The sequence below is a fragment of the Didymosphaeria variabile genome, assembly GCF_027946475.1.
Source record: "Didymosphaeria variabile strain IMI 356815 chromosome Unknown scaffold_8, whole genome shotgun sequence".
NCBI classification, from domain to species: domain Eukaryota; kingdom Fungi; phylum Ascomycota; class Dothideomycetes; order Pleosporales; family Didymosphaeriaceae; genus Didymosphaeria; species Didymosphaeria variabile.
This window is the reverse complement of record NW_026611627.1, coordinates 1,359,167-1,384,523: the sequence shown is the minus strand read 5'-3', so window position 1 is coordinate 1,384,523 and position 25,357 is coordinate 1,359,167. Positions and strand designations below refer to the sequence as shown.

Sequence of the window (25,357 nt, the reverse complement as noted above, 5' to 3'; positions counted from 1 at the left end):
ATTGATGTGTTCTCATCCCGTTCCCATAATGCAGCCTTCACGCCTCAACATCCAATACAGTCGTCCCGCGCGTGCGAACACTCTTCACCTCGTGCTCGACACCAACCTCCACACTCCAAGCTATGAGACCGCACTCAGCGGTGTCTATATATGCACAAGAATCACACCGAGTCCAATAACATGCAGTCGCTCCCAGACTGCGCCGCGCTCCCTGAAAAAATGAATTTCGACCCTGCAATAAAGCGTACATGCTGTGTAAACAGCCCTCATCGAATGAAGATGGAATCAGACTTGCCCCAGAAGCTCCGCGACTTGTTGGCGTGGTCCAGACCGATTGCTATATCATCCCTATCACCTATCAAATCCCACAAGATCTCGTCTATCGAAGGTTAGAAATGCACCATGCTTCGTGGACGCGAGGAACTCACCATCTTCAACTGGCTCTGGTCTTGAATACGTCGCCCTCGAGACCAGAGAAAACTTGATTTTATCAAATTGCTTGCCTTTGATCTTGGTGAAGTCTGAGAGTCGTTGCTTGGTATCGCTGAAGGTCTCTCCCTCCTTGAGGGATAATTGGAAAGGAATGCCATGAACCTTCGAAACATCCTTGTCATAGTGGAATACGGTGATTTTCTTGGCTGAATCGTCATCAGGGAACGCCGCAGCGTAAAGCTGCAGGTACTCGCCAATGCCCATGACTTGGAAGTCAGCGCTGAGTGACTTGTAAAATTTGTTGTTGTGGGCTTCGAATACGCGCACTTTCCCCATGACCTCATCGCTTATGTTAGCCTTCTTCTGTAGAGCTTCCAGAACATCGGCTATAGTGGCATTTCGCGGGATCATCAACTGATATTGCTCCTATGTTGCGTTAGCGTATACAATTGTCATGAATATAGGAAACATGCCTCTTTAGTCAAGCCTTCCGGCAACCACGTAATGTTCAGGGCCTTTCTTTGCTCCAGTTCCTTCAAACTCATATCTAGTACCTCGTAGAACAGCTGATCCGACCTGAGCATCGTGTTGCCGCCATATGCATACGGTCCCGGAAAGAGAATGCTATTTAAAGTGCCCTGCTGTGAGTACTTGATCTGTGACTTTGGCTTTCCTGCAGTATTGACTGTCGTAAAACGGACGTGCGTAGGCTCAATCTTCAGGTGCTCGGCCACCTTGGTGGAAAACTGCTCGTAGGTCATCTTCTTGCTCAAGGTCAACGTGAAGGTTGGCAGCTGCGTCGATTCGCCTAACCGGGGCGCGAACTCGACTTGGATGCGGTTGAGAAGATAATCATAGAAGTCTTTGGCGTTACCGTAGCCTCCTGACGCGGTGATTTGGGTGATCTCCTTATCCAACAACGTCTTCTGCACGGTGATAATATCGCCATCCTGGATCTCTGATTGAGCGAGAGTAACCTTGGGTTTCATAGCCTCTATCATGTTCTGCTTGATCTCCTCGGAAAGTTGAAATTGAGTTGATGCGGGCCAACCCAAGATCTTGCAAATCTGCGGACCCAAATCGCCGACCTTATCGAGACTTGACGCATAGACGTTGCCAACTCCGTAGAGACTTTGATTCTTGGCATCGAAGTGCTTGAGGAAGAGCATCAACGTCTTGCTGCCTTGCTGGTTCTTGGCGTCGATAAGGTCACCACCGAACACGGGTTTGCCGTCGTCATCGCGTTGATCGGTCTTCTCGATCCAGAGTCTCATGGGTGCTGTTTTTGTACCGTACTTTTGACAGGCTAGGTCCATGGACATCTCAAGGAACCCTATGGGCACGTCTGGACGCGTGGTTCCGTTCTGTCTGTTGACCATGGACCAGGGTCGAAGCAGGTCAGCCTCCGTTCCGAGATCTTCAGCTACCGTATTCATGAAGTCAAGTACGGTGGTCGCCTTGAGCACACGGTATATCTTGGGGTTTGCGTCACTTTCCGTCTCAGCTTTCCAAGGCACGATATCGAAACCTTGGTGGAGCCGGAATTCTCGTTCGGAGGCGACGGCAACCTCCATGTACAGATGCGCTTCTTCGCGCTCTTTCCGCCTTCGCTCAAATGCTGCCTTTTCTTCGGCGACACGTTCGGCAAGATGCTGAGGGGCCTTCACCTCCTTTCCGGGCAGTAACATGTCGTCTAGCCGGCTCTCTCTGATGTACACCAGCATGTAGGCACTCATAGAGCGTTTGGCCGACCAAGTCCGGGTGTAGGGATTCCGCTGGCCAATGTTGCCGTTAGCTTGTGTGTAGTCCCCACCAAAGTTCTCTTCCAGGGCTTCGGGGATTGTGGCTCGTGTAACTCGGTCATCATCGAACTTATAGAAGTGACCTTCTTTCTCGGGCTTCAAGAATGCATAGTAATGACCGGCATTGAGGTCACCGCTGTGCACCAGGACGCCGTGCAAGTGGTAGATCCAGGGCTCCGATCGGTCGGCGGTCTCGGAGAGATACGGCGCCGCATCCCAAATCTCAGGGAACTCGTAGCGATCGTTAACTTTCATCATGGCGTCGCGTTGTATGTCATATTCGAAGCGTTTCAGTTGAAGATGGAGGACCTGTGGGAACGACTCGAAGATGACGCCCTTCTTCGCATCTTGCAGACCGTGTCCTTCGGCGTGGTATTTGTTATCGCCGTCCATAGTCTCGACCTGGATGTAGTCCTTGAAGCTGTCGTCGAGGTTCTTGTTGCCGCTGACGTTTAGCTGGATGTCCCAGAACTCTTCCATCCGCGAGGATTCGTAGGCTACGTTGATACAACTTATGTAGGTTTTCATTTTCCCGACGAACATCCGCTCGAGCGCACCTTGGGCTTCCGTTCCCTTCATTTTCTCGTCGAGCTTGTCCATGAGTACGCGCGATAACTCTTGTACATCTTGTTGCTCGAAGATCTGTTTCGAGTCCCATCCAAAGGAGTGTGTCAAATCAGTAGTCGCAACAGCGGTGTTGGACGTTTGCAGGAGGTAGAATAATCTCTGCAGAGCAAATGCGCTATCGGTGCGGTTCTCTTCTTTCTCGGTCGGTATCTGGTAGACGGCCTGTCGGAAAGCATTGGTGAAGAATAATGACTGTAAAAGGGAGTTCAGATAACAGGTAGCGCCCTGATTCTTGAGCCCGACCATGCCGGTTTCCTTTTTGGAGTCGTAATTTATGAAGTTGTGCCACAGAACGCCAGTTGGGTCTTTCAGTACTCGGACGTAAGCTGTGACGTTTGCTGCATTATCCTCCACCATGGGCCGACCTCTTTCGTCCCAGCTAGCCGAGAATAGCCTCCTAAGCTCAGCAAAGCGTGTGAAGCCCCAGTCTCCCTCATCGGCGGTAAAGCGGTGGGTAGCGGTGTGTGTGATGAACATGGAGGGATCGTTTGGGTTCCATAGGACGAGCATGAACTGCACACAGGCGTACCAGTCCTCGGGCACCTTCTTCTCGTCATAGCCCTGTTCGAGGTAGAAGGAGGCGAAATCGACATTGTTGCCAAAGGGGAAGAAGAGTATGCGCCAGGGAATGCCACCGCAGTCGAAGACAGGGCCATGCTCCCGCCTGGTAAGCGTTCGCCAGTCTTTGATTTCCCATGTGTCATATGCCTCTGCTTCAGTCTCCTGATCTGGTAGCTCGGGCATGTGCTTCTTGAAGAAGGCGTCGTATTCGTCGGCGCGGGGCTCATCGTCGCCATCGACCTCGTCCATGGTGTCATCGCCGTCGTTGGTGATAATGGCAACATCCTGCTTCTCGTCGAACTCAGGCTCGACGACCATATCACTCCCGAGCTGTGCAACACGTTGGTCAGTAAGGCGTCGCCTCTGGGTGCCGAGGGCACATGTGCCCGGTTGAGCTTACCTGGTCCATGGCTGCGGCGCGCGGCGGATGTTGTCGCAGAAGCAGAGGTGCGCAGAGGTGGCGGGCAGGTCAGTGGGTGTGCAGCGCGCTCGGTCTGGTGTGCCCGGGGTCGCTGAGCTCTCGGAATGCGCACCAGTCGCGGGAAGTGTGGAGTGCAGGCGTTGTGCAGATGCTTGGGGAGGAACGGACCTGCCTCGCTAAAAAGGTGGCGGTGGTGGAGTGGACAATGACGATTCGCCGCCGTGCCTGCAGGCGCCCGTTCTGAGTGCCGGAGAGTGCGCGAGAATAGCACCGTCTGCCTGCGTTGGGATTGCGAACGCAACAGTGGTGCTCCTGGGTAGAATGGCTAGAATTCTCAGCGAAAGCTATGTAAAGGGTGCTGCTTCCAAAGGTGTGGTACCGCGTACAAAGGCAGCCCCCAGTGCCAGCTACAACGTCATGCTGGCGCGCAAACACAGGGCGACCAACTCACGCGTGTGCTGCCACGACTGCTCCGGCGAACGCCCACGCAAGCCTCAGGGCCCCGATCTATATCTACATGTTCGCGCGCAGGATGCATTGCTACACCAATCGCGGATCATGCAGGCTGTGATTGTGTCACGGCGGGACTGTGGCCGGGCTGTATGCAGCTTTGCGAGCACTGTTTCCTGTGCGGGCATTGACCATTGATCTATCTCCCCACCACTTTTCTCCAGCAGCTGCCATGTCAATGGCGACGAGATATATCGCGCCTTGGCTGCGCTCACCCTGCTGTGAAAGCTTGACTAGAGCTCCGTCGCAATGCTTGTCGCCGTTAAGACACAAAAGAGCCACCCATGCAGCCGCTGTAGCACACCCGCCCGCATGGCGTCCGTCGTCGGCGTTGGACGAGTATGCCATACCCAACGTCCACCCTTCATAGCAGCCTGGCAGTAGTTGACACATATTCACAGATGGGTCCAGCGCGAGGCCAGGCCCATCAGTCTGCGTCGTTTGACCTTCTTTGGCCGCACCCTCACCGAGTCCCGTTTGCTGGATGGCGCCAACTACTGCCGCTTGGAGCTACCCACGAGGTACTGACCCCTTCCATTTCGGCGGGGGATTGTGTGCTGAAGCTCTATAGGATAGCGCACCGTCTGCGTGACATCCAGACACTTCCTTACGTTGTCGTTGCGAACCCCCATCTTGCCCACGTCTACGAACAATACCTTAGTGCCTTTGAGCGTTTCCGCCGGGTCCCAGAAATACGCACCCTAGATGACAACGAGAGATATTGCAAGATACTGCAGGAGACCTTGACGGAGCATGCAACCGTTATTCCTAGGTTGGCCCTCGGTGTGCTCGAAGTGCGTGGGCTGATGCGACCTGAGGAGACGGACAAGTTCATGAATACCATGCTGCGATCTGTATGAAACTTCTTCTGGGCCAGAAATGGGTGGAGGCTAACACCGGCAGCGTATTTCGCGCCGTGTCATTGCAGAGCAGCACCTGGCGCTGACCGATACCTTCAATTCTCCTTGGCATTTTCCACACAACCAGCCTGAGCACGATCCGCACATTGACACTGTTGGGGAAATCTTCCTGAAGTGTAATGCGAAAGAGATTGTCGAACGCTGCGGAAACACGACGCAGGAGTTGATCAAGGCTGCATATGGCTCTAACGTACAGCTCCCAGATATCCGCGTTGAAGGCCACCTCGACGCCACCTTCCCCTACATCCAGAGCCACCTGGAGTATATCATCGGCGAACTCATCCGAAATTCGATACAGGCAGTCATCGAACAAAGAAAGTACGATGGCGCCAAGCCTCCACCGATTGAAGTCCTGATCTGCGAGACCTCGCAACATGTCATTATCAGGATATCTGATCAGGGCGGCGGCATCTCCAACGAGATTCTACCTCACCTTTGGAGTTTTAGTAAGGGGCCGCGACTTCAGAAACGACAGCAGAACCTGGCCCGTGTACCCAAATTGCTAGGCACGCTGCAAGAATTGAAAATTCCTGGTGCAGACTCGAAAAACCATGACAAACATGACGGTGGTTCCTCGCTGTCGAGCCTCACCAGTCGCCCACCAGATCTTCGCCTTGGCATTGGACTCCCGATGTCGAGGGTATATGCAGGTAAGTAATTCTTCGTCGTGTAGAAGCGATTGATGTTCTAATATAGACACGACCAGAATATTGGGCTGGCAGCCTGGAAATACACAGTCTAGAGGGTTTCGGCGTAGACGCGTTTCTGCAGATATCCAAGCTTGGAAACAAAGATGAGCGGTACGTCGGGCTTGCTGTTTGTATTCGGACGTACCTGCTGATTCACGTAGATTGACAACCCGCGCCAGCATGGATGCCATTTAGCGGAAGGACGCAATTGCCTCTGAACATGATGATGTTATAGGCGCGCAGCACCCAAACACTTGCATCCTAGCATCCGCACCTTGTTTGATCTCCCGGCAACCAGCTGCATCGAACAACGAGCGGCTTATCCGCTATTCTTCATAGCAACAACAATCATCATCAAGCCGGCAATATCATGGCACGCCATGATGTTACTCCCCCTGAGTCGACGCACGCGCATCCTTCGACTCCGCCGATGCCGCAAACACCGCCCGAACAATACAATTCTATGACCGAGCGCCTGTGGTCCTTGTACGGCAAAGGCCTGTTCGCCGATGGACTGCAGCTGAAGAGCCTACCTGGTGAAGACAGATCGACCGCCACCGAAGTTTACTGTCCAGACGTGCGACGTTCAGGCTTCAACAACAATATCTCGATCAATCATTTGGACGTGGTGTCATGTTGGAAAGGCCTCAGCCTCCAACAGGCAGAGGAGGTTCTCACATGGGAACGCATCTTCCGGAAGGCGCTAGAAGAGCAAATCGTAGGTGCGTCAGTCCCACGACGATCAATGCAGTGCCACCGTTGCCCGACTCCTTGTAATTCAGAAACATTGTGCACACATTCGTTTTGTACATGGCTATAGGCTTGTTTAAGCACAACTGATGATTCGAGTAGATAGCGTTTACGAAATAATTTCCACTCTACTGGCTATCGACGATGATACCTTCACCCTTTCACATGATTTTAACATCGATCTGCAAGGTCTCGTGCATACGATGCTCGAATCTTATTATGGCGGTGCGTACGCCTGACTTCAGCTTTTCTCACCAAGCGCTTGGTTATTCCCTGTTTTGCGCCAGCACCGGCAATCCAGTCATACCCATTCCTGATTTACATGACTGACCCTTCTTAGGCAAGCCTGGCCAACGACCCGCGAGCACATGGTGTCTTTCGGATGAAGATCTACCTAGCTTTGCATACAATTTTGTGCGCACGCGCGACTGCTTCATCGATGCCTCTCTTTGTCCCCGCGTTCAAGTTGACCTTCTCTTTTCACTGCCCATGACATCGATCGTGGGAGAAGTAATCTGGCAGCCCCCAAATGTCAGCTTCCCCGAGCTCCCAACCACTTTACCTCCTGGAGCGTCTTATTCAATCCACCCCGAGTATCGCTCACCTGACTATGGCAATGCTACCGGGCCTCGGTTTGCAGTCTTTCACGACTTCGTTAAGTTCACGGTTGATTCGCAGTGCCTCCCACTAGAGTGCGTTTCCCTGATCAGAGACATACCAGTCTTAATATTCTCTGTGTTGCATGTTCCGCGTCAACACAGTGTACGGATTATTGATGTACAGTATGCTGATTTTCTGCATAGGTGGTCCCAAGCTGAGCACAGCTTCAAAGCCATTGTCCCGCGGAGCGATGCACCGACCATGGAAACGACGCTAACTGCCAAGAGTACGATGCATTTCCCTGCAGGAGTCCGATTCGAACGTAGCAGCCGTTACAACATCAAACTCTCGGCTAAGACCCATGCGAAATCACTCCAAAGCGATGATATCTCGTATCATTTATTACAGCGGATGGACAGTATGTCGCCAGAAGAGAAGCTTCCTGTTCCGCAAAATACGGCCATGTCTCTAAAAGGAACCGATGAAGCGAAGTCCGAGTCACCGACGAAGGCGGGTGCTGCCCGTTCAAAAGTTCAGTCGTATGCAGAGTGCAAGAAAGAAAACATAAACCGCATAAACGTCATAATGGACAAGCACGTCGAAAATATCGCACGTGCTGAGACTGTGTCAAACATCCGCTACAACGGCGGATCTACCAAGCGCAAAGCAGAGCGACAGATGCCCATCAGCTCTGTCTTTGACGTGACACCATCCAAAGCTACTCGGCTTGCTTTGGACGACATCGATGATGAAGGGTCTCTGGAGCTGACTACGAAACGGCAGCGGGTTTGGCAGAGTAAAGCAGTGCAAGACAGATCCTCTGATGTCGTCGATCTGATAACCGAAGACGAGCTGATGACTGATGACAAAGGTGCTATGGCCGAGGCATGGACTGATAAGTATATGGATGGTATGTTCTCAGTTACCCTGTGACTACTCCTCACTGACAGAACAGATCTGGGACATCTCTCGACCACTTGCACAAGTGAAGCTCAAGTCGGCTGTGCCACAAAGATCTCGAAGCCGCGGGGCAGTTTCGAACAGACACAAGCCTCAAAATCTCGCGCATATACTACTAGCACCGGAACCTCACGGATCATGCCTGCGCTTCGCAGGAAGGGCAGCGTCAAGCGCATGTTGTTCAATCACCCAGGCCGGGATCGAAAGGCTGATTCCCCACTTGAGGTCGATACGCAGCCAGTCGATAACAGGAACTCGATGCTAACATGCCTCGAAGATCTCGAGCTGTTGGGGGATGGAGCTTGTGGCCCTGATCAGGCCACTATTCGTGGTAATTACGAGGAGTTTGTTCAGAAATCCAGGCACATGAAGTTGGACTCAGATGAGGCCCGGGAGGCGGAGGAGTATGAGAGCTTCTTCTTGGATAGTCCGAGTGGAGCGAGCTCGGTGTCTGATGGGCTGTCGGCGATGTCGCTGGGCGCCGACTGACATGAGTTCTGGTTGGGACATGGGTTATCCTTCTGTGCTTGCGCTGTGAGCTGGACGTCTTTCCTTGGGTATGGGTTATTCTGGGTTTGGTCTTGAAGTGAATGCATTATTGTTAGAGTCCATGTACGGTGTGGAGATCCAATGCTTCGTTCTTGTTGGCCTCCTCGTGCTGCCTGCACCCCAGCCTTCAATCCCACATCATCTCCTTCAACCTAGCCATCGGTCCAACATCCACATTCTGATACCCGTCGCTCCTAAATTGCTGATAGTCTTCCTCTTCTTCCACGATACAACCCTTGCTCCAGTGCACCTCCACCAACATCGTCACTCCAGCCCCCTCATGCTCCTCATGCTCCTCATCCCTCATCAACTTCGCTAGGCTCAGCTCGGCGTTTGGCTGGTGCGCATACTCAACGACTTTCTGTGGATGTGGGTACTGTCCGACCGCGAATTCGACATTCCAGTGCGAAGGAACGTAACCGGTGCAGTTGACTTCGAAGAGGTAGTCGTACAAGACAGCCATGCGAAGCCCATCTTCCTTCTGTAGATCGAGTTGGTCCTTGCTGATCAAGTACCCCTCGTCAGTCTTCCGAAAACCAGACCTCGATTCCTCGTCCCACTTCCTCTGTAGCGCGTCCTCGCCCAAGGTTCCAAGCGTTATGGAAGAGGTTCTACCTGTGGAGTCGCCGAAGCCCGTTACGCATTCGCCGATGAAGAGCCCCGCCATACCGGCTGATTCGCGCCGCCAGACGATGGTGCGAACTGGGGGGTTTGAAATGTGCATACGGCGCCAGGACGCTTCTTTGCGACGGAAGGCGGCAGGGTTGCGGTTAAACGAAGAATAAATGAAGGGCTTAACATTCGGGTCTACTGCCGCAGGAAGCTCAAGGTCGCCCCATTCCACATCCCAGTCCTCTGCTCTTTCAGCTGACTGCACCTTGTTGGGGGAAAATAAAAATGGGAAAGCAGACTTGAGAAGGGGGTTTAGTGTGTATTCAGACGATGAAAAAGGTGTCAAGGATGGGGACGATGACGGCGGGGGAGCCCGAAAGTACAGGAGTGTTTGCAGCGTGGGTGATGTGGTGATGAGATCGTGCCATGGCTTGCATACACGCTGTACGAGGAGGAGGTCGCGCGGGGGTAGGAAAGCGAGGATGTACTCGAGGAGCTCCGGGGTGGTGAGGGCGAGGGGAGGGGCTGCGTTGGGCATTGTGGTGATTGAGGGCTTGGACGTGGTGACGAAACTAGAAACGTCGCGTTTCGTCGGCAGGAGTAGATAGAGAAGAATACGACAACTCCCTGCAACTAGCGAAGAACCTAATTTGACACTGACTTTGTGACAATTAGCGTCCTTATGGTTGCCTAAAGTTCAGAATTGCTACGTCACAAGGAATGAGTCAGCAGATCGGAATTGGTACAAAGCGTTGCATTTTCTAGGAAACTACATACATAACATGCTCTGCATGCTCATTAATCGTTACTCGTAATTCGTCATAATTTCAGTGCCTCTAGGAGCACAACCAATCTGCCGCCAGGCCGTCAGAAGCAATTAACCCATGCGCCTTTTGAACTCGATAGCTTAGCTCGGGGTATATCTGTTCGTACATGGTCCCAAAGCCTGTGTGGCTTTCATTTCAACTTTCAGGCATTGCTCAAAGCTGCCTTACCTCTTCCGAACGCAGACTCTTGTGCTACCATCAACACCTCTCTCAGTCTAGTTTCAGCTTTTGTAAGATCTGGTTGAGCATTAGCCCTGGTATCGGTAAGTCGAGGCCACGGCAACCACGATGTAATGGATGATAGTGTGCTTGAACGTGCTCGAGAGGCGTTCAAGCTGTTAAGCGACGCGTTTCTGCTGTGCGAAAAGGCAGCTCTAGGGATGGCTGTCTGCGGCCTTGGTGAGGGTCTGCTCTCGTCAACGTGTGGGATGTCCTTGATGGTTGATGAAGTGTCTAGCGAGAGATGATTTGACGCTTGAGGAGAGGGAACAGTGATAACCGGGTGATCTTCCGACGAATTGTGAACGGCCCAGGCGGGTCCACGAGGCTTCGCATCCTCTGAAGGAGCTTCGGCTTGTTCTACAGCTGGATTGCTGGCCTTCCGCTTCCCACTCCCGCCGCTGATGACGCTCTTCAAGCTCCCATATGCAGACTGGCTCCTCTTCTTGCTACTCGCTGTGCCTTGTGCCTCCCCAGCCAGTCTCTCACTCGAGCTGCTTGCTTCTGGTACAGCCGTTAGTGTATGATCAGTCGCTGCCCACCCTTGCCCGATGCGTGATATGCGACCTCTTCCCACTAGAGCTCCTACGCCTGCCGCCCAGCCGGGACCGGTTCCAGTTATCTCGCCCTGCGGCGGAAGATGAGCATCGTACTCGTCCGCGAGGCTCAACCTGCTCCTCGCACATATCTCTGCAATGGCATCAATGGCGTCTCTGATCTCGGGATCGACAGCACGGAGGATAGCTGAGAAGGAGAAGTCCTCGATGGAAGGCAGCCTCTCGGTCCGGGCTGCTAGTCCAGCGGACAACGCAGAGGTATTCTGCGACGCGTGCCCGTTCATGTTCGGATAGCGGGGTGAAGCGAAGCCTGAGTGCCGCGAGTTGTGCCGTGAGCCTGAGTAGGTGCGCACCACGACGGGCTGGCTTGACAGGGTAGTGTGGCTCGAAGCCGACTTTGCAGACTTGCTTTTGAGGGTGGACGAGGCGTGGGACTGGAAGGCGGGCGCATTGAGGGCACGAAGGGCGGCCGATTGGGTGGGGGGCAGCGTGTTGGTCAGGGTGGTAGTGGCACTGGGCACTGAGTCTGCGCTGGCGGCGAGGTCTTGCAATGGTGCTTCCTGTGCGTCGACGGGCGAGGGCGCGTGGGTCACGATCGCGGGCGGCAGGGCGGTCGGCGGGCCGTTGGCACTCCACAGCGTCGAGAGCACGCCTAGCGAGACCGACTGGCGGGTCGTCGTCGCCGGCGTCACTGCGGGTGGGAGCGTGGCAGTCGTTGTGGAGTCCGCAATGGCAACATGGAAGCCATGCTGGACTGGCGGAGGGGTTGTGGTAGCGGTCGAAGACGGCGGGGCGCCGGGTGTTTCAAACGCACTGCTTGCAGGGCGTGAATTTTCGGCAGAGTCGGGCATGGTGCGAATTGCTTTATTGGAGCTGCAGGTCAATCATGCATGGTCGCTACGCACACAGGTCGAGTCTCGTGTGGACGAGGGCTGCAGTGTGAGAGCGGGAGGTGTGTTGGCGGATGCATCTCAGCCTTGGCGCCTTTGTCCCACCGTTTCTTCGGAGAATTTCCTGCACCGTCTTTTGACATGTCTGGACTCGAGTCGTACTGCTGATGTTGTGTCCATATCTTTTGGCTTCCTGATGTCGTCCAGTGTCGCTCAAAGGTATCCCAAAGAGAGAATACCACTTCGCCACAGGAGCTGCAATGGAAGAGCTGCAGTGCTGGAGGGTGTGGAGCTATCTCAATTCGGATGGCGATATGCAGTGTGTGCGTAATGTGCTAGATCAGTTGCATCAAGAGTTGGAGGCCTTCCTGCCCATTGATTCGGTTTCAGAGTGGCAAACAGCAATCTATCTGTTGCTCAAAAAAGTATCTCATCGTCTGCTGATCCGCCTTGCATCACTTCCAGCTGGTAGCTCAACCATGAGACAAGCCCTCCGCGCAGCTCGTCCAATATTTGCATTTCCGCCTTAATATTCAGCATCAGCAAGCGTTGCAGCTCCGCCCGCCATGTCGGCTCAGAACCGTGTTCCCCACAAACGCCCCATTCCAGCATATGATGCGCCTTCTTTCTATCCCTAGCGGTCAGTTTCATGACGCCTTGGACATCTGCGAGTGCAGCCGTTGCCGTGTCACCTTCGTTACCCGGTGCTCGGTTGATGTGGTGACTCTGAACACCGAGCCACTGTAGATTCGGCAAGTATACCCCAGGTATATCCATGTGTGCGACGTCCTCGTGAGCGAGACGAAGCGAACCGTATTTGTACGTTGACAGGATATGCATTCCATCTGGATCTAGATCGACAAGGGCGTACATCGGGATATGCGGTGAGTTATCCGCAAGCTCGCGTAGGAACTTCCTAGATACGAGATCGGGGTAGCCTTTCGCCTGTGATTGTCAACGAAGATCTCGAAGCTTACAGTAGCACGCACGGTGAGTATAAGCCCCTGTATGCCGAGCTCATTCCACAGAGGCGAGCTTAGCACAGAACGGAACGTCGCCTGTGAATGTGTAAGCTGGATCATACTTGCCACAAATGGTCTCACCTCCTTCTCGATAACCAGGATCCAATGGACACATGACATTTCTAGCGTGTCGCCAGCTTGCATCGTGGGCACCAGCAGACCCTTAAAGAAGCAGTTAGATCTGAACGGGGTCTGCGGGAGGATGCCTTACTTCCGATTCGCTCAAGCCACGCATCGAAGTCCCGTCCACGCGTTTAATACTAAAGTTACCTGCAATCAGGCCCTTTGCTGCAGCAGTCTACAGGGTTAGCTCGCGGTCTGAAAGCTCAAGAACAGCTGCCCCACCACGTTAAGGAGTGACCGGGATACTCCTAGGGTGCGCGCAATGTCATCCACATATCGGTCCACTACAGACTGTTTGCCGAACAGGTCAGGATGTCGGTAATACATGTCTCTGTACGGGGTTAAGAAGATATCTCGAAGTGGTGGGCGTTACTGTACCGTTTTGTCATGACGACACCGTCGATGAGGCAGCAGTGTATTAGCTCCAAGATTCTCACAACAACAGCTGTGATAGTCAGTCGAAGCAGCCCACTGTGTGAAGATACGCACTGAATCGTCGTGCATCTTGGGCGTTGTTCCCCGGGTAGCTGAGCTGTATGTCTTTTGGTGTTGGTATTGTGCCTGTATCTTGTGCTGGGCCGAGTTCCCGGCGGCTGAGTCGTGAGCAGGTTTTGAGACTGATAGTGAGCTGCTCACTTTCGGTAAGCAAACCGTCGACAATTCTCTCGAGCATACTCTCTATTCGTCCAATAACCCAGTCCCTATTACTGTTAGGAAATTGCATTGCTGCAAAAAAGAGATGGTTATACCTCGTCGGTACCACTGTAGGAGGTCCTTGGGAGCCTTCGCATTGATCATCAAGTTCAAATGTCGAGAGTGGTCGGCTATCATCGAAGTAGTCTTGTAGGATGTCGTCGTCCGCGTATTCTTCCCGTAGATCCCATGACTGGCTGTCCGGAGGTGAAAGCAGAGGTGACTCGAAGAGTAGCTCGTCGGCGTCTGAATCAATAACAGCATCCATCGAAGGAGCGCTTGCCAACGGTCATCAACACCACGCTGCCTCACTGACGATGCCACTCCTAGTGAAGTGTTTTTTGAGCGGTGTTAGCTTGTGTTTGTCCGTTCCACAGCCCCAACTGGTGTCCGAAGATGTGAAGTCAGTCTCGTTTGGTCAGTGGTGAGATCAGACGGAAGGTGCTTTAAAAGCTTTATTCCCATATCAAGCGGAGCGACCACGCAGGCCAACGCTCTCGGCATAAGATCAACAGAGAGTATAACTCGATGTGATTGTACAATGCTTTTCAGATGGAAGCGAGTGAACATGCGTCGAAGATAGGTGAAGGGCAGTGAGTGAGTGTGTATCGCGCTAAACCTAAAAAGGGAACTAGCATACAAATCAGAGGCAAGTGCGCGCAATCAACGAAACGACGCGAGTAGCCCAGTCGTGCCAGTGCCAAGCAATCACGCGCCAACCCCGACCGACGCGTTCGCGAGTTCCCGAAGTCGCGTCCGTCACTACTTCACCACATTCGCATCGGCCCACTTCACCCGCAAGCAATTCCGCCACCAATTGTACTTGTACTGTATTCAAACGCAGCAAAATTACGCATCAGTCAACAACTCAACCTTGACGAGCCATGGAGGCTCCGATTCCTATCCTCGCGTCTCCTCAGAAACGTCCACATGCCGATGATCCTGAGCCTTCCGTCACGACCCCGAGCCGTACTGCTCCCTCGACCACATCCACACCGCTTTCCGTAATGTCTTCGCTGCAGACGCCGTCACCGTTGAAGCAGACCAAGACGGAGACGACTACGCCCGCAAGCAGCATCAACCCTCATACTCAACCACCAGCCTCCAGCAATGAACAGTCCGCAAAGCGGAGGAAGTTGACACAGCAAGAGAAAGACGAGCAGGTCAAGGAGAAAGAGGCCAAGGTCAGGGCACGCGCTGAGAAGAAAGCCCAGAAGGAAGCAGAGGACAGATTGAAGGCAGACCAGAAGGCACAGCGGGACGAGGAGAAGCGCAAGAAAAACGAGGAGAAAGAAGAGAAGAAGCGGGCTAGGGAGCTTAAGCAGCAGCAAGAGGAGGAAGAGAAAAAGAAGAAGGAGCGGGTAAGTAGCTATCTGTCTACTAAGCACCACTTTGCAATTGCTAATTCTGGTCAAGTCTCAAATGAGGTTGAACGCATTCTTCTCCAAGCCCAAGGGTGGTGCAGAGCCCACGGGTAATACCATGGTAGAGCCAGTCCAGATACCCTACACTGGCCAAATATCTTTATCTACGGACACTGTCGAGACTGTTGCTAACGCAGCGCCCCCCTCGCCACAGAAGGCAATAGTTCAGAATGCCCAGTCGGACTACGAACGCGTCTTCCTTCCGTTCTCTCTCCCACCCACGGGCATCCTTGCGCCATTGAACGCGTTTCACACCACACCGGAGAATCTAGCCGCAGCCCAAGCACGCTTAGACAACATCGTGACAAACAAGGATGTCGATATGGAGCCCATCACAGTCGAAACTCTTCGCTCCGTCTTTCCCAAGCGTCGCCGCGGACTTCAGACGGAAACAATGGCTGAAATTGTCGAACGCATCAACGGTTCAGCCGACAATCCGATCGACCTGACAGAAGATCCCAGCGCGAGGCCGCTCGACCTGCTGAAGCCGGTCTCGATGAAATATTTGCACTTCGGCGAGGATGTCCGGCCACCCTACTACGGCACTTACACGAAACGTCACGACCCAGGTCAGGAACGCAAGGTGGCGCGCAACCCTACTATCCGAGGCCTTGCCGACTTGAATTACGACTACGATTCCGAAGCTGAGTGGGAAGAACCAGGTGAGGGCGAAGATCTTGATTCCGAAGGTGAAGATGATCTTGAAGAGGACGGTGAGGAGGACCTGGATGGCTTCCTTGACGATGAGGACGATCCAGAGGTCAAGCGTAGGCTACTCAATGGCGACCAAGAGCCCGTTAGCACCGGTCTCTGTTGGGAAGACACGAGCGGCGTGTCGCGGTTGAACGACGGGTCTGGCGCGATATCTACTGAGTTCAAGGAGTTCAAATTGGGCTTCCTACTACGTAAGTAATCTGCGTTCTCATAGCAAAGGTGCCACTAACTCGACCTAGAAACTCAAGCGCCTATCGATCCATTCTCGGACTCTTACTGGACACCCGAAATCCCCGTCGCTCGAGCATCTATGGCAGCAGTCATCAAGGGGGAGCAGCCCATCAGGTCGATGAACCCACCTCGTCTTCCCCTCGGCACCCGCCCTGTTAACGGTCTCATAAACACTCTCAACGGGCCACAAAAGGCGTCTCCCGCATTCGATACGAAGACCGGAAAGCCCAAACGAATGATCGACGCCAACCTCCTCCCTGCGTTCAAGGCAGAAGTGGCGGGCTCAGATCTCACCAAGATCGGTATGATCGAAGCTTTGAAGAAGAAATTTCCCAAGGTGCCCAAGGACGCTATCACCAATACACTCACGGACGTTGCCCAACGTATCGGCCCGTCAGCGGCGGAAAAGCGGTGGGTGTTGTTCAGCTAGATATCATCGCGTGTCACATTTATATCGTTACTGTATAGCATGGCGTAAGGCGAGGTCACGACGGCGTTGCATTGATTCAAGCGCTGGCTGGAGTCCAGACGGATGCGGGAGATGGGCGCAAGGTGCCATTTATGGGCAAGTATTGCATATGCGTAAAGCATCGTGAAGCGTATCATCATCTTTCCGTAACGCGCTACTGGAGAAAGACGAACGGGGAGTGTTTGAGGGGCGGATATTTCGAGCAGCTATACAATATACATATCTGCAATGTACAATGAATAACGCTTGAACAATCCAAACGAGTTTGAGTGATGAGTGTTCTGAATCGTCCACAGCGCAAGACTACTGCATGTTGAAGACTGCGTCATCTGCTTATACTCAAGCCTTGAAAGTGGGCCAAGACAACGTGTGTAAACGCCTTCCGGTATGTCCTTTGCCGGTCAGCACTTGTCGTTGTGATGCGCCGTAGCGGATCGAAATGATTATCCGGATTTTGTAGGCCTCCAAACTTTGTCACAGCGCTTCGATTTGACACTACGAGGAAGGCTTCGAGCATCACACACCATGTGTTGCAATGGTCCCAAGCAGATCCATATGGCTTCTAAGTATAACTTACACGCCATGGAGGTGCTGTCGCAGCTTTATGAACGATCAGCGATGTACTACCGGAACCAAGATTAGGCGTCATCTCGACAGCTTGGAGGTCAGCTCGAGGCGCGCGTCTTCCTTGGCTGCTTGGAAATGGCGACCGGGAGCGCGACCGCTGACACGGCCACTTGCAGCGGCTTGTCTAGTCCATGCACAGCTCGCTCGGAATGTTGTGGGATCTCTTCCACATGGCCATAGGATCCCTTGTAAGCGCCGGAGCACAAGCCGCTAGACCGCGACGGAGAACGCCCTTGGGCTGTACTCCACATGCCACATCACTGAAGCATCTGTCTTCAACCGGCCAGCGAAGGAAGGGAACACTGCAGCGCCCATTGTTACGTGGGCAACGCCTCACAGGTGCATTCGGCTTCGTTGATTCCGCGTTATTCTTGATGCGGAGGTATCTACATTCGGATGCCGACCGAACTCTGAGAACTGATATATTGCAGCTGTGGGGAATACATTGCAGAGAGTGGCTAGTGTCCAAGGGTGCTTCGTCCAAAGCCTGGAGACGGGCCGGTGAGTAACCGGACGGTCTGGGTACATGGACAAAGTGCATGGAGGGTTGGAAGACCCAGTTTACTGCGAGGGTCCTAGCGTGTAGCGAAGCCAATCGTAGATTTTCGGTAGACGCTGGGCAAAGATCTATTTCCGTACCACGCAGCCGCCGCCCAATCGCTTCCTGTCCCTCGACCGGCACCCTTGCGACGGAAGGGATCATGAATTTTCCATCGTCCGCCGCCCGTTCCAAGCGCCCACGCCATCCCAACGGTGGGAATTGACCATCCCACAAAGGCGTCAGCTGCCGCCCCACAGCTATTCGCTTGCTCGCTCCAGGCTCCAGTTCGCCGCTAAGAATTGCCTCCATGTACTACTCCACAAGCGCAAGAATAGCAGCAGATGCGTCTGACTGGCTGCAGTGATGATGCCAAATCTTAGCTCCCGAGTTGGTGACCATGTAGCTGGCTACAAAGATACCGCTCTGCCTTCTGCAGGTCGTTGCTTACAGGTGAGATTCCTGCCGACACTATTTGCCTCGAACCGACGACGCCCGCTGTTCTGTTTCTCCACACAACTTCGTGCGTTACGGACTCGTCCTTGAACTCTTCAACACACCGCTTGCTGGACTCGAGCGTTGTTGCTGCTTCTTCGACATGGCGTCGCTGGCTTTCTATCTCTCCGCAGCCGTGCTGTTGGCTCAGTCATCGGTTGCTTTCAACTGTTCAATACCCCCAGTCTACGTCGACATCCACAAGAGGGTAACCCACTTTACGGACAACTTCCAGTATGGATCCTTCGTTGGTGTAGGAACACCCGCACAGAACCACAGTCTATGGCCGTCATTGACGCAAAATCAAACCTCCTTCGGCGCGAGCACATACTGCGATGGAAACAGCACATTGAGAGACTGCAAGGAATCAACTGGTGGCTTCTTTGCCTCAGGAGACTCAACTTCGTACGTCTCCACTATCTGTTCTGAACTTCCCTGGCGTCTGCTTACTTCTGTTTCAGCTTTTCCGAGGACAAGGGTTACCAGACGCTAGACACTGCATCTAACAGCACATTCGAAAACTCCTACTTTGGTCAGGACACGCTCCGCTTGTACACACATTACTTCGAGACAGACGGCGCATGGCAAACCCTGATAGACAACTTCACTGTGGAAGTTGTAGAAGAGGGCTCAACAGTACCCGGAGTTGTGGGCATAGGCTCGTCATCGACCGTGCTCAACGACCTTTCCGCAAGCAATCAGATATGCGGCAAGATGTACTCGTTGTACATCGGCCAAGGCTTCGACCGAGCGGGAGGAAAGGTAAACGGAAGCAATGTCTTCGGCGGATACGACGCAGGCCGTTTCGTCGACCCCGTCCACAAATACAACATGAGCGCCGCTGGCACAAACCAACTGAGCGTCCGTGTGAAAGACATCATCATTTCCGAGACTAACAAAGCAAACACCAACGTCTCTCTCTTCGATGCCGCCGCCTTCCCTTCCATGTCCTCCCGCCCCGACGCCTTCGACGCCGAGATCACTACCGACCAGTACCCGCTCTCGCTGCCCTACGAAATAACACAAAACTTCATCTCGCACCTCGACGCCGAGGAGGACAACACTTGGGGCGACAACTCGCTCAAGCTTAAGAACGCTTTCAATGGCAGTCTTACGATTGTCCTCGATGACGGTTTCGAAGTCACGCTCCCATCGGAGGTCCTCATGAACGCATCGAATATCACGCCCGTCCAGTCCCGTGCCAAAGACTCTAAGGAGCCCTTCTTCCTCTCAGCTGCCTTCCTCACACAGGTCTACCTTATGGCCGACTTTGAGAAACAGTCTTTCTTCCTCGCGACCGCCGTACAGAAGAACAACATGGTGATGCCCACAACGTTCTGCCCTGGGTCCACACCCACCGCATACCAGCGGCCCAACCAAGGCGCTTTCGTCAAACAGGGCCTCATCGGTGCGATAGTCGGAGGCATACTAGGCGGTATCGGCATCGGCATCTGCGTGTACTGCTTTGTAGCGAGCTGCAGGCGGAGAGTCGCAGAGCGCAGGATCGAGAAGCGGGCTGAGGAGGGCAGAAAGGCGGCCAAGATGGCGCAGTTTGAGGTCGAGGAGGTCATGGAGTTTGACCCGCCGCCGAAGAGCGCAACGCCTTTCTTCTGGAAGAAGCGGTGAGCACCAGGGGGCGGGTTTGGATCGTTTTATACCCGAGCTGCTATAATTAGCACTCACTTCTTTTCGTTGTAGATATTTTGCATCCCATAGCGATCAACGCATTTTCAGATTCATCAAGGATAGTCTTGTGTACAATGTCGCTTGTTCAACCAGAAACATCCGTTTTGAAACAATACTCCACCTTCCTCCCCTCACTCCACCCTGGAGCCGGCATCGCCCGACAACGATCCACAAGCTGCACCCCAATAACGAGAATTCCACAGAAGGACACATGGAGACGGTGAAGGGATGCTTACGGGACTATGATACCTTCGGTATTTGGATGAAGACACACCGGCCAGCTTTGTAGAGCCAGAAGTGATACTTGGGTATACTCATGGTCATAGAGATGGTCTCTTCGTTAAGGAGCTCGAGGTCTGCGGTAATGGGGAGGAAGAACAAGATTGAGTATAGGGCACCTACGCATGCCTTCCAAAGGACAAAACCCCATTCAAATGCTGGTCTACACTTCTTATACCTGATATATCTGACCTATTGCTTGCCAATCTTGATGTAAAGTTAGACTCGCAATAGGTAAGCTCTATACCACTTGCCAGATGCCGCAAACAACCACGGAAGCAACCACAAGCGCCATGAGAGCTGTTTATGGCCCTTCGCCCAACACGCGTCCAATTCCCTCCATGCGGACATGCGTTTCAGGTTATCGTCTTCATGCTTCGTTTCCTTGCGATTCTGCTCGAATGACGGTATCTCCCAGCGATGCACACATCCTACAAACTCTGCCCGCGCTATCCGATGAACGTGGGCAAAGACTCATGTCATTCTTGCTCTTCTTCATCGTGGTATATGTGATATCGCTTTTTAGGCGCCAGTTGCTGCCCGACGCCATCTGATTTGTAGTCCAGCTCTTCGTGATGATTCTTTCCTTTGTTATCGGCCTCCCGATCGTTGGTTGATCTCTTTGTTTCTTCTTCGGTAAGGTGTTGCTTTGGCGCCGCCATAGCTGGTGCTCACCCAGCCTTGTCAGTGATCGAGGGGAGGGGAGATGTCCATATGATCAGACCAAGATCAAGAGTTCAATGCGCAACGACAGACACTGTCACTGGGACCATGGTTTCTGAGTTGCTCGACTTCTTGGTCTAATATATGAGCTAAGCTGTCAATTCACAAGTCAGCCTACCAGAATTTGCGGAATCAGCGCCTACGCAGTAGGAGATCTTCACAGCGCGACGAAGCCACGCTTCTGAGCAGAATCCCAAGAAGATGGAAGCTGGAAAGAACGGTATTAAGTCCGCTACATCGGGGCTATAGAGCTATATCAAGACTGTAGAACCTCAGGCAGGGATCTGGAATGCAAGTGGTGCCTTGTTGTAGCCTTGGATTGGTGAAGGACTGGGGGTCACAACGCTAAACACCGATGTCTTGGCGAAAACCCTGGCGCAATGCATGCCATCAACCCGGTCAATAGATTTACCGTCTAATGACATCGCGATCCTTGCGGCACATGCCATCCGTTCGTATCGTAAACACTGCACCTGAAAGTCCATAAGTCCATAAGCAGCCTCGTGCGCCTGCTTTCTGTCTTTCACATTGCAGAGAACAAGATACTGCGCGCCTCAACAAGTGGCTTGCGCTAAGACGTCATTGATCCTTTTTCCACCAAAACTGCGCTCAGCTGCGGCGTGTCGCTACCTGCGCTACACCATTGGAATGTCAAGATGTGGTGGCTGAAGGAGCGAGCTGGTTGATAAACCACTTCTATGCCCACTTAATTACTGCATACTTTCTCCCTACTAATATTCCACCCATCAGCCAACATGGCGACGAGGCCCGCGATAGACGCGCCTACGAAGAACTCGACCATCCAGGTCACGACGCGCCATGATCGCTCCATGCTTATGATCCTGCTGCAAATGCTACTTCGCCCCTTTCACAATCACATCGGACGATCAGGACATTCGCGACCGAAGGGCTCAATGGAGATCAAGCCGTCGCCAATCGGAACCAAGAAATGCGATGTCACTCACCGAGTAGTGTGCGATATCCATGTGTACGACTTGATAACGAAGGAACCACCAAAATCCACTCCGAAGAAGCGCATATACTATTTTGGCGGCGGTGGGTGGCAGACACCACCTTCATCCCAACATTGGGGCATGTGTTCGAGGCTGGCTCAGGACGTGCCCGGCACGACTGTTTCGCTTGTGTCATACCCACTTGCACCCAACAATCCGGCACCCGATGCATTTCCATGGCTTATGCGCTTCTATCGCGACATCATGACAACGGCGGAAGAGGTGGGCGAAAAGATCATTCTGGCGGGCGACTCTTCGGGAGGCAACATCGTCCTCTCGTTGATCCTCGAAGCCTTGCGAGAAGATGATCAGAACTTGGATGTGGGGGCAAAGCGTGCACCGCATCCTGTAGCCATCTTCGCGACATGCCCTTCGACCGACCTTACCCGCGACAACCCCGACATCAAGAAGACGGAGAAGAACGATCCTATGCTTACGGTCAAGTTTGTCAAGTCGACAGCCAAAGCCTGGTGTGGAGATTGGGACCCTACCGACCGAAGAGTATCGCCCATCAATGCGGACATCTCTTTACTCGCAAAGTACGGTGTACACGTACATGGAATTACTGCTGGCTACGACGTTCTTTGCCCGGACGGCATCCTGTTCAGGAAGAAGCTCGAGGAAAACGGCGTCATAGGGCAGTGGCTACACTGGGAGAGGCAAATGCATTGCTTCGTCCTAACGTACCCATATGGATTGCGGGAGGCCAAAGAGGCCGTCGATTGGGCGGCCGACGTGCTGAAAGATGATTAACCGGTTCTGAAGTCTTTTCATGGGCAGGTCTTGTTTGTCGTTGCTTGTAGATATCCTGGATGCAGCATCGGGACCGCCCGTCAATTAATGCGCGCCAGTTTGCGGAGATACCCTTCACGAATAGATTACCAACGTCGATCTAGATTTAGCCTTCTGTACTACTCTTTTTGCTTAGTCCTACAGTAATTTGCAGAAGCTGAAGAATTAATCCCGCATTGCATTCGCAGTGATATTGCTGCGGGACCTATTGCCTTGCTACAAACGAAGCCAAAGAACATCAAGGCTAGCACTCGGTCACACGATAGATATCGTGGGCTCGACGAAGCTTTCTATTTGCCAAGAGATCGGACGTGAATAGCCAAATTAGGCAGGTATAGTTTAGTACGCGTAGTCCATGGCACATCATGCGCTTGATTCGGGCCGCGATTGGTTCAACGCATAGCGAACAATTTGATTGATAGGGATTCACCGCATCATACAGCGCTTCTGTGAGGCAAGAAGCTGTATATATACTACCAAGCTTCGCCAAGTGGCCATCAAGGTCCTAAGTCGATCGACAAGCTCATTGGACATGTACACTCCTACGGCTTCTGTGCTCGTAGGGCTCGCAGCTCTGAAAGGCGCTAGTGCCTGGGGAACGCTAGGCCATGCCACTGTCGCGTGCGTATATCTTTGTTTCAGATGAATTATTGGACCAAATCAGCTGACCTTTACATTAGATACATTGCTCAGAACTACCTGACCGACGCTACAGAGGCCTGGTAAGCTGCAGATAACCTACGGACCCCACCCGCGTGGCATTGCAGGAAACTGATAGAGTTCAAAGGGCAAAGAGCGTTCTATCCGATACATCTACATCTTACCTGGCCAATGTTGCCTCATGGGCGGATACATACCGGTCTACGGCCGCAGGAAAGTTCAGTGCGCCGTATCACTTCATCGATGCGAATGACAGCCCACCTTCGAGCTGCAATGTCAACTATGCCCGTGATTGCACTAGCTCTGGATGCTCGATCTCTGCAATCTCCAATTACACCCAGCGTGTCGCTGACGCAAGGCTTTCCACTGCCAGCACAGCAGAGGCGCTCAAGTTTTTAGTTCATCTACTCGGCGATGTCACTCAGCCCCTCCATGATGAAGCTCTTGAAGTCGGAGGCAACGACATTAAAGTCACATTCGTAAGTGCGCCACATCCCCTTCATACCTTTCACCGTTGCCCATCCTACTCGATGGCCCTGATGATTGACTTGTCCAGGACGGCTACGCCAACGACAACCTCCACTCAGACTGGGACACGTACATCCCGGAAAAGAAAGTCGGCGGTGACTCCCTCACCGACGCGCAATCCTGGGCTAAAACTCTCATCGCATCCATCGACTCCGGCTCCTACAAGTCTCTCGCCAGCTCCTGGGTCGCCAAGTCCAACATCAACGACGCCGTGACCTCCGCTACCGCATGGGCTTCTGACGCCAACGCCCTCGTCTGCACCGTCGTCATGCCCAACGGCGTCGCCGCACTCCAGACAGGCGATCTCTACCCAACGTACTACAACAAGGTCATTCCTACTGTGGAGCTGCAGATTGCGAAGGGTGGGTACCGCTTGGCGGACTGGCTGAACAAGATCTACAGTGCGAACATTGCGAAGAGAGATCTGGAAGGCCAGTCTGAGGAACTAGTCTCACGCATGGCAATGGCGGCGCCGTTGCCGCCAGCGAACAGGCCGAATAAGGCGCAGTTGGCGAGGGAGGCATATGGAGGCGGCTGTGGGTGCGACAAGCACAAGAAGTGAGGGGAAAGTCAAGTTCACGGTTCACGAGGTTCACAAGATCACTGTCAAGTATACTGGCTGTTTCCACAGCGTGTTCAATGGATTTTACATACACTTCCTTTGGTCTGCGCTACATTCGGGTGATTGTTGGTAGACCTGGTGACTTGTCGTGCATTGCGTGCGAGCGATGTAGACGTTTGAAGAAGCCGAAAGTGCATCCGAGTTAAGCGCCATACTGCAATTCAAACACTTCAACCCAAAAATGGAAACGGTGCCACGTGAAAATGGTAGTATGGAGTTGAGAGCGAAGTCCGACGTGGCGCAGCTCCGAAGCGCTCACCCACACGTCCACTTCGTAACTCCGCAGAATGCGAAACGGTACCTCCGATCCTACCGGCTCTCTTAATTGAGCATTTACATCGCAAAAGGCAACGAGCGGTCTAATTGTGTCGAGACAGAGTCGTACCATTGGATTCTGGGGAAAGGTATCGCCAGCATCCTGTGCAACGCTGACCCGTATATCCGTATGCTCACCATGTCTTGTACCGTCGGCCCCGGTTGCGGACCTGCATGCGAGGGAAAGGCAAACATGCATGTTTGCCTAGACCATCAAATAGAAGATTGTCTGAACGCAGTCTCGGTATCAGATTGGTGACTACGTATATCTATGCCCAATGGAGCACGCAAAATGCGGGGAACTCGATAAACAGAACACCACCCAACCAGGCGGAATGTACTCTAATTCCAGCTACGTCCTGCAGGACCCGAGGCGGCTAAGCACTCGAAACATCTTGACTTGAGGCTTGTGTCGGACCTCGCATTGTAATACGCTGCGCAGGCGCCGCCCCACCAGCCTCGCCTAGTCGCAGTGGC

General features: G+C 53.1%; 10 protein-coding genes across 10 annotated transcripts; 6 read left to right on the top strand and 4 right to left on the bottom strand.

Annotated features, from left to right (window-relative positions):
• Window positions 1-266: 266 nt before the first annotated feature.
• On the bottom strand, window positions 267-3,831 carry UBP15 (ubiquitin-specific protease ubp15; the record flags this gene model as incomplete). The annotated part of the gene is made up of 4 exons (XM_056219424.1): window positions 267-379; window positions 429-858; window positions 906-3,752; window positions 3,823-3,831. 4 exons carry the CDS (start codon window positions 3,829-3,831, stop codon window positions 267-269), a joined length of 3,399 nt encoding a protein of 1,132 aa, XP_056066551.1.
• A 694-nt stretch (window positions 3,832-4,525) lies between these two features.
• PKP2 (Protein Kinase of PDH) lies at window positions 4,526-6,157 on the top strand (the record flags this gene model as incomplete). The annotated part of the gene is made up of 6 exons (XM_056219423.1): window positions 4,526-4,692; window positions 4,755-4,874; window positions 4,925-5,207; window positions 5,257-5,923; window positions 5,980-6,073; window positions 6,124-6,157. The coding sequence occupies 6 exons, from the start codon at window positions 4,526-4,528 to the stop codon at window positions 6,155-6,157; spliced, it is 1,365 nt and encodes a 454-aa protein (XP_056066550.1).
• Window positions 6,158-6,392: 235 nt separating this feature from the next.
• N0V89_010681 (uncharacterized protein) lies at window positions 6,393-8,761 on the top strand (the record flags this gene model as incomplete). Its single annotated transcript, XM_056219422.1, has 5 exons — window positions 6,393-6,684; window positions 6,815-6,937; window positions 7,053-7,404; window positions 7,516-8,222; window positions 8,304-8,761. 5 exons carry the CDS (start codon window positions 6,393-6,395, stop codon window positions 8,759-8,761), a joined length of 1,932 nt encoding a protein of 643 aa, XP_056066549.1.
• Window positions 8,762-8,948: 187 nt separating this feature from the next.
• On the bottom strand, window positions 8,949-10,217 carry N0V89_010680 (uncharacterized protein; the record flags this gene model as incomplete). The annotated part of the gene is made up of 2 exons (XM_056219421.1): window positions 8,949-10,060; window positions 10,211-10,217. The coding sequence occupies 2 exons, from the start codon at window positions 10,215-10,217 to the stop codon at window positions 8,949-8,951; spliced, it is 1,119 nt and encodes a 372-aa protein (XP_056066548.1).
• A 185-nt stretch (window positions 10,218-10,402) lies between these two features.
• Window positions 10,403-11,887, bottom strand: N0V89_010679 (uncharacterized protein; the record flags this gene model as incomplete). The annotated part of the gene is made up of 1 exon (XM_056219420.1): window positions 10,403-11,887. The coding sequence occupies one exon, from the start codon at window positions 11,885-11,887 to the stop codon at window positions 10,403-10,405; it is 1,485 nt and encodes a 494-aa protein (XP_056066547.1).
• Window positions 11,888-12,343: 456 nt separating this feature from the next.
• SPO11 (endodeoxyribonuclease) lies at window positions 12,344-14,032 on the bottom strand (the record flags this gene model as incomplete). Its single annotated transcript, XM_056219419.1, has 7 exons — window positions 12,344-12,871; window positions 12,916-13,154; window positions 13,210-13,246; window positions 13,294-13,400; window positions 13,445-13,516; window positions 13,561-13,772; window positions 13,821-14,032. 7 exons carry the CDS (start codon window positions 14,030-14,032, stop codon window positions 12,344-12,346), a joined length of 1,407 nt encoding a protein of 468 aa, XP_056066546.1.
• Window positions 14,033-14,771: 739 nt separating this feature from the next.
• RLF2 (chromatin assembly factor-I (CAF-I) p90 subunit) lies at window positions 14,772-16,563 on the top strand (the record flags this gene model as incomplete). Its single annotated transcript, XM_056219418.1, has 3 exons — window positions 14,772-15,125; window positions 15,181-16,093; window positions 16,142-16,563. The coding sequence occupies 3 exons, from the start codon at window positions 14,772-14,774 to the stop codon at window positions 16,561-16,563; spliced, it is 1,689 nt and encodes a 562-aa protein (XP_056066545.1).
• Window positions 16,564-18,365: 1,802 nt separating this feature from the next.
• N0V89_010676 (uncharacterized protein) lies at window positions 18,366-19,888 on the top strand (the record flags this gene model as incomplete). Its single annotated transcript, XM_056219417.1, has 2 exons — window positions 18,366-18,667; window positions 18,724-19,888. The coding sequence occupies 2 exons, from the start codon at window positions 18,366-18,368 to the stop codon at window positions 19,886-19,888; spliced, it is 1,467 nt and encodes a 488-aa protein (XP_056066544.1).
• A 1,817-nt stretch (window positions 19,889-21,705) lies between these two features.
• Window positions 21,706-22,716, top strand: N0V89_010675 (uncharacterized protein; the record flags this gene model as incomplete). The annotated part of the gene is made up of 1 exon (XM_056219416.1): window positions 21,706-22,716. The coding sequence occupies one exon, from the start codon at window positions 21,706-21,708 to the stop codon at window positions 22,714-22,716; it is 1,011 nt and encodes a 336-aa protein (XP_056066543.1).
• A 571-nt stretch (window positions 22,717-23,287) lies between these two features.
• On the top strand, window positions 23,288-24,505 carry N0V89_010674 (uncharacterized protein; the record flags this gene model as incomplete). Its single annotated transcript, XM_056219415.1, has 3 exons — window positions 23,288-23,376; window positions 23,543-23,894; window positions 23,972-24,505. The coding sequence occupies 3 exons, from the start codon at window positions 23,288-23,290 to the stop codon at window positions 24,503-24,505; spliced, it is 975 nt and encodes a 324-aa protein (XP_056066542.1).
• Between the last annotated feature and the right edge of the window lie 852 nt (window positions 24,506-25,357).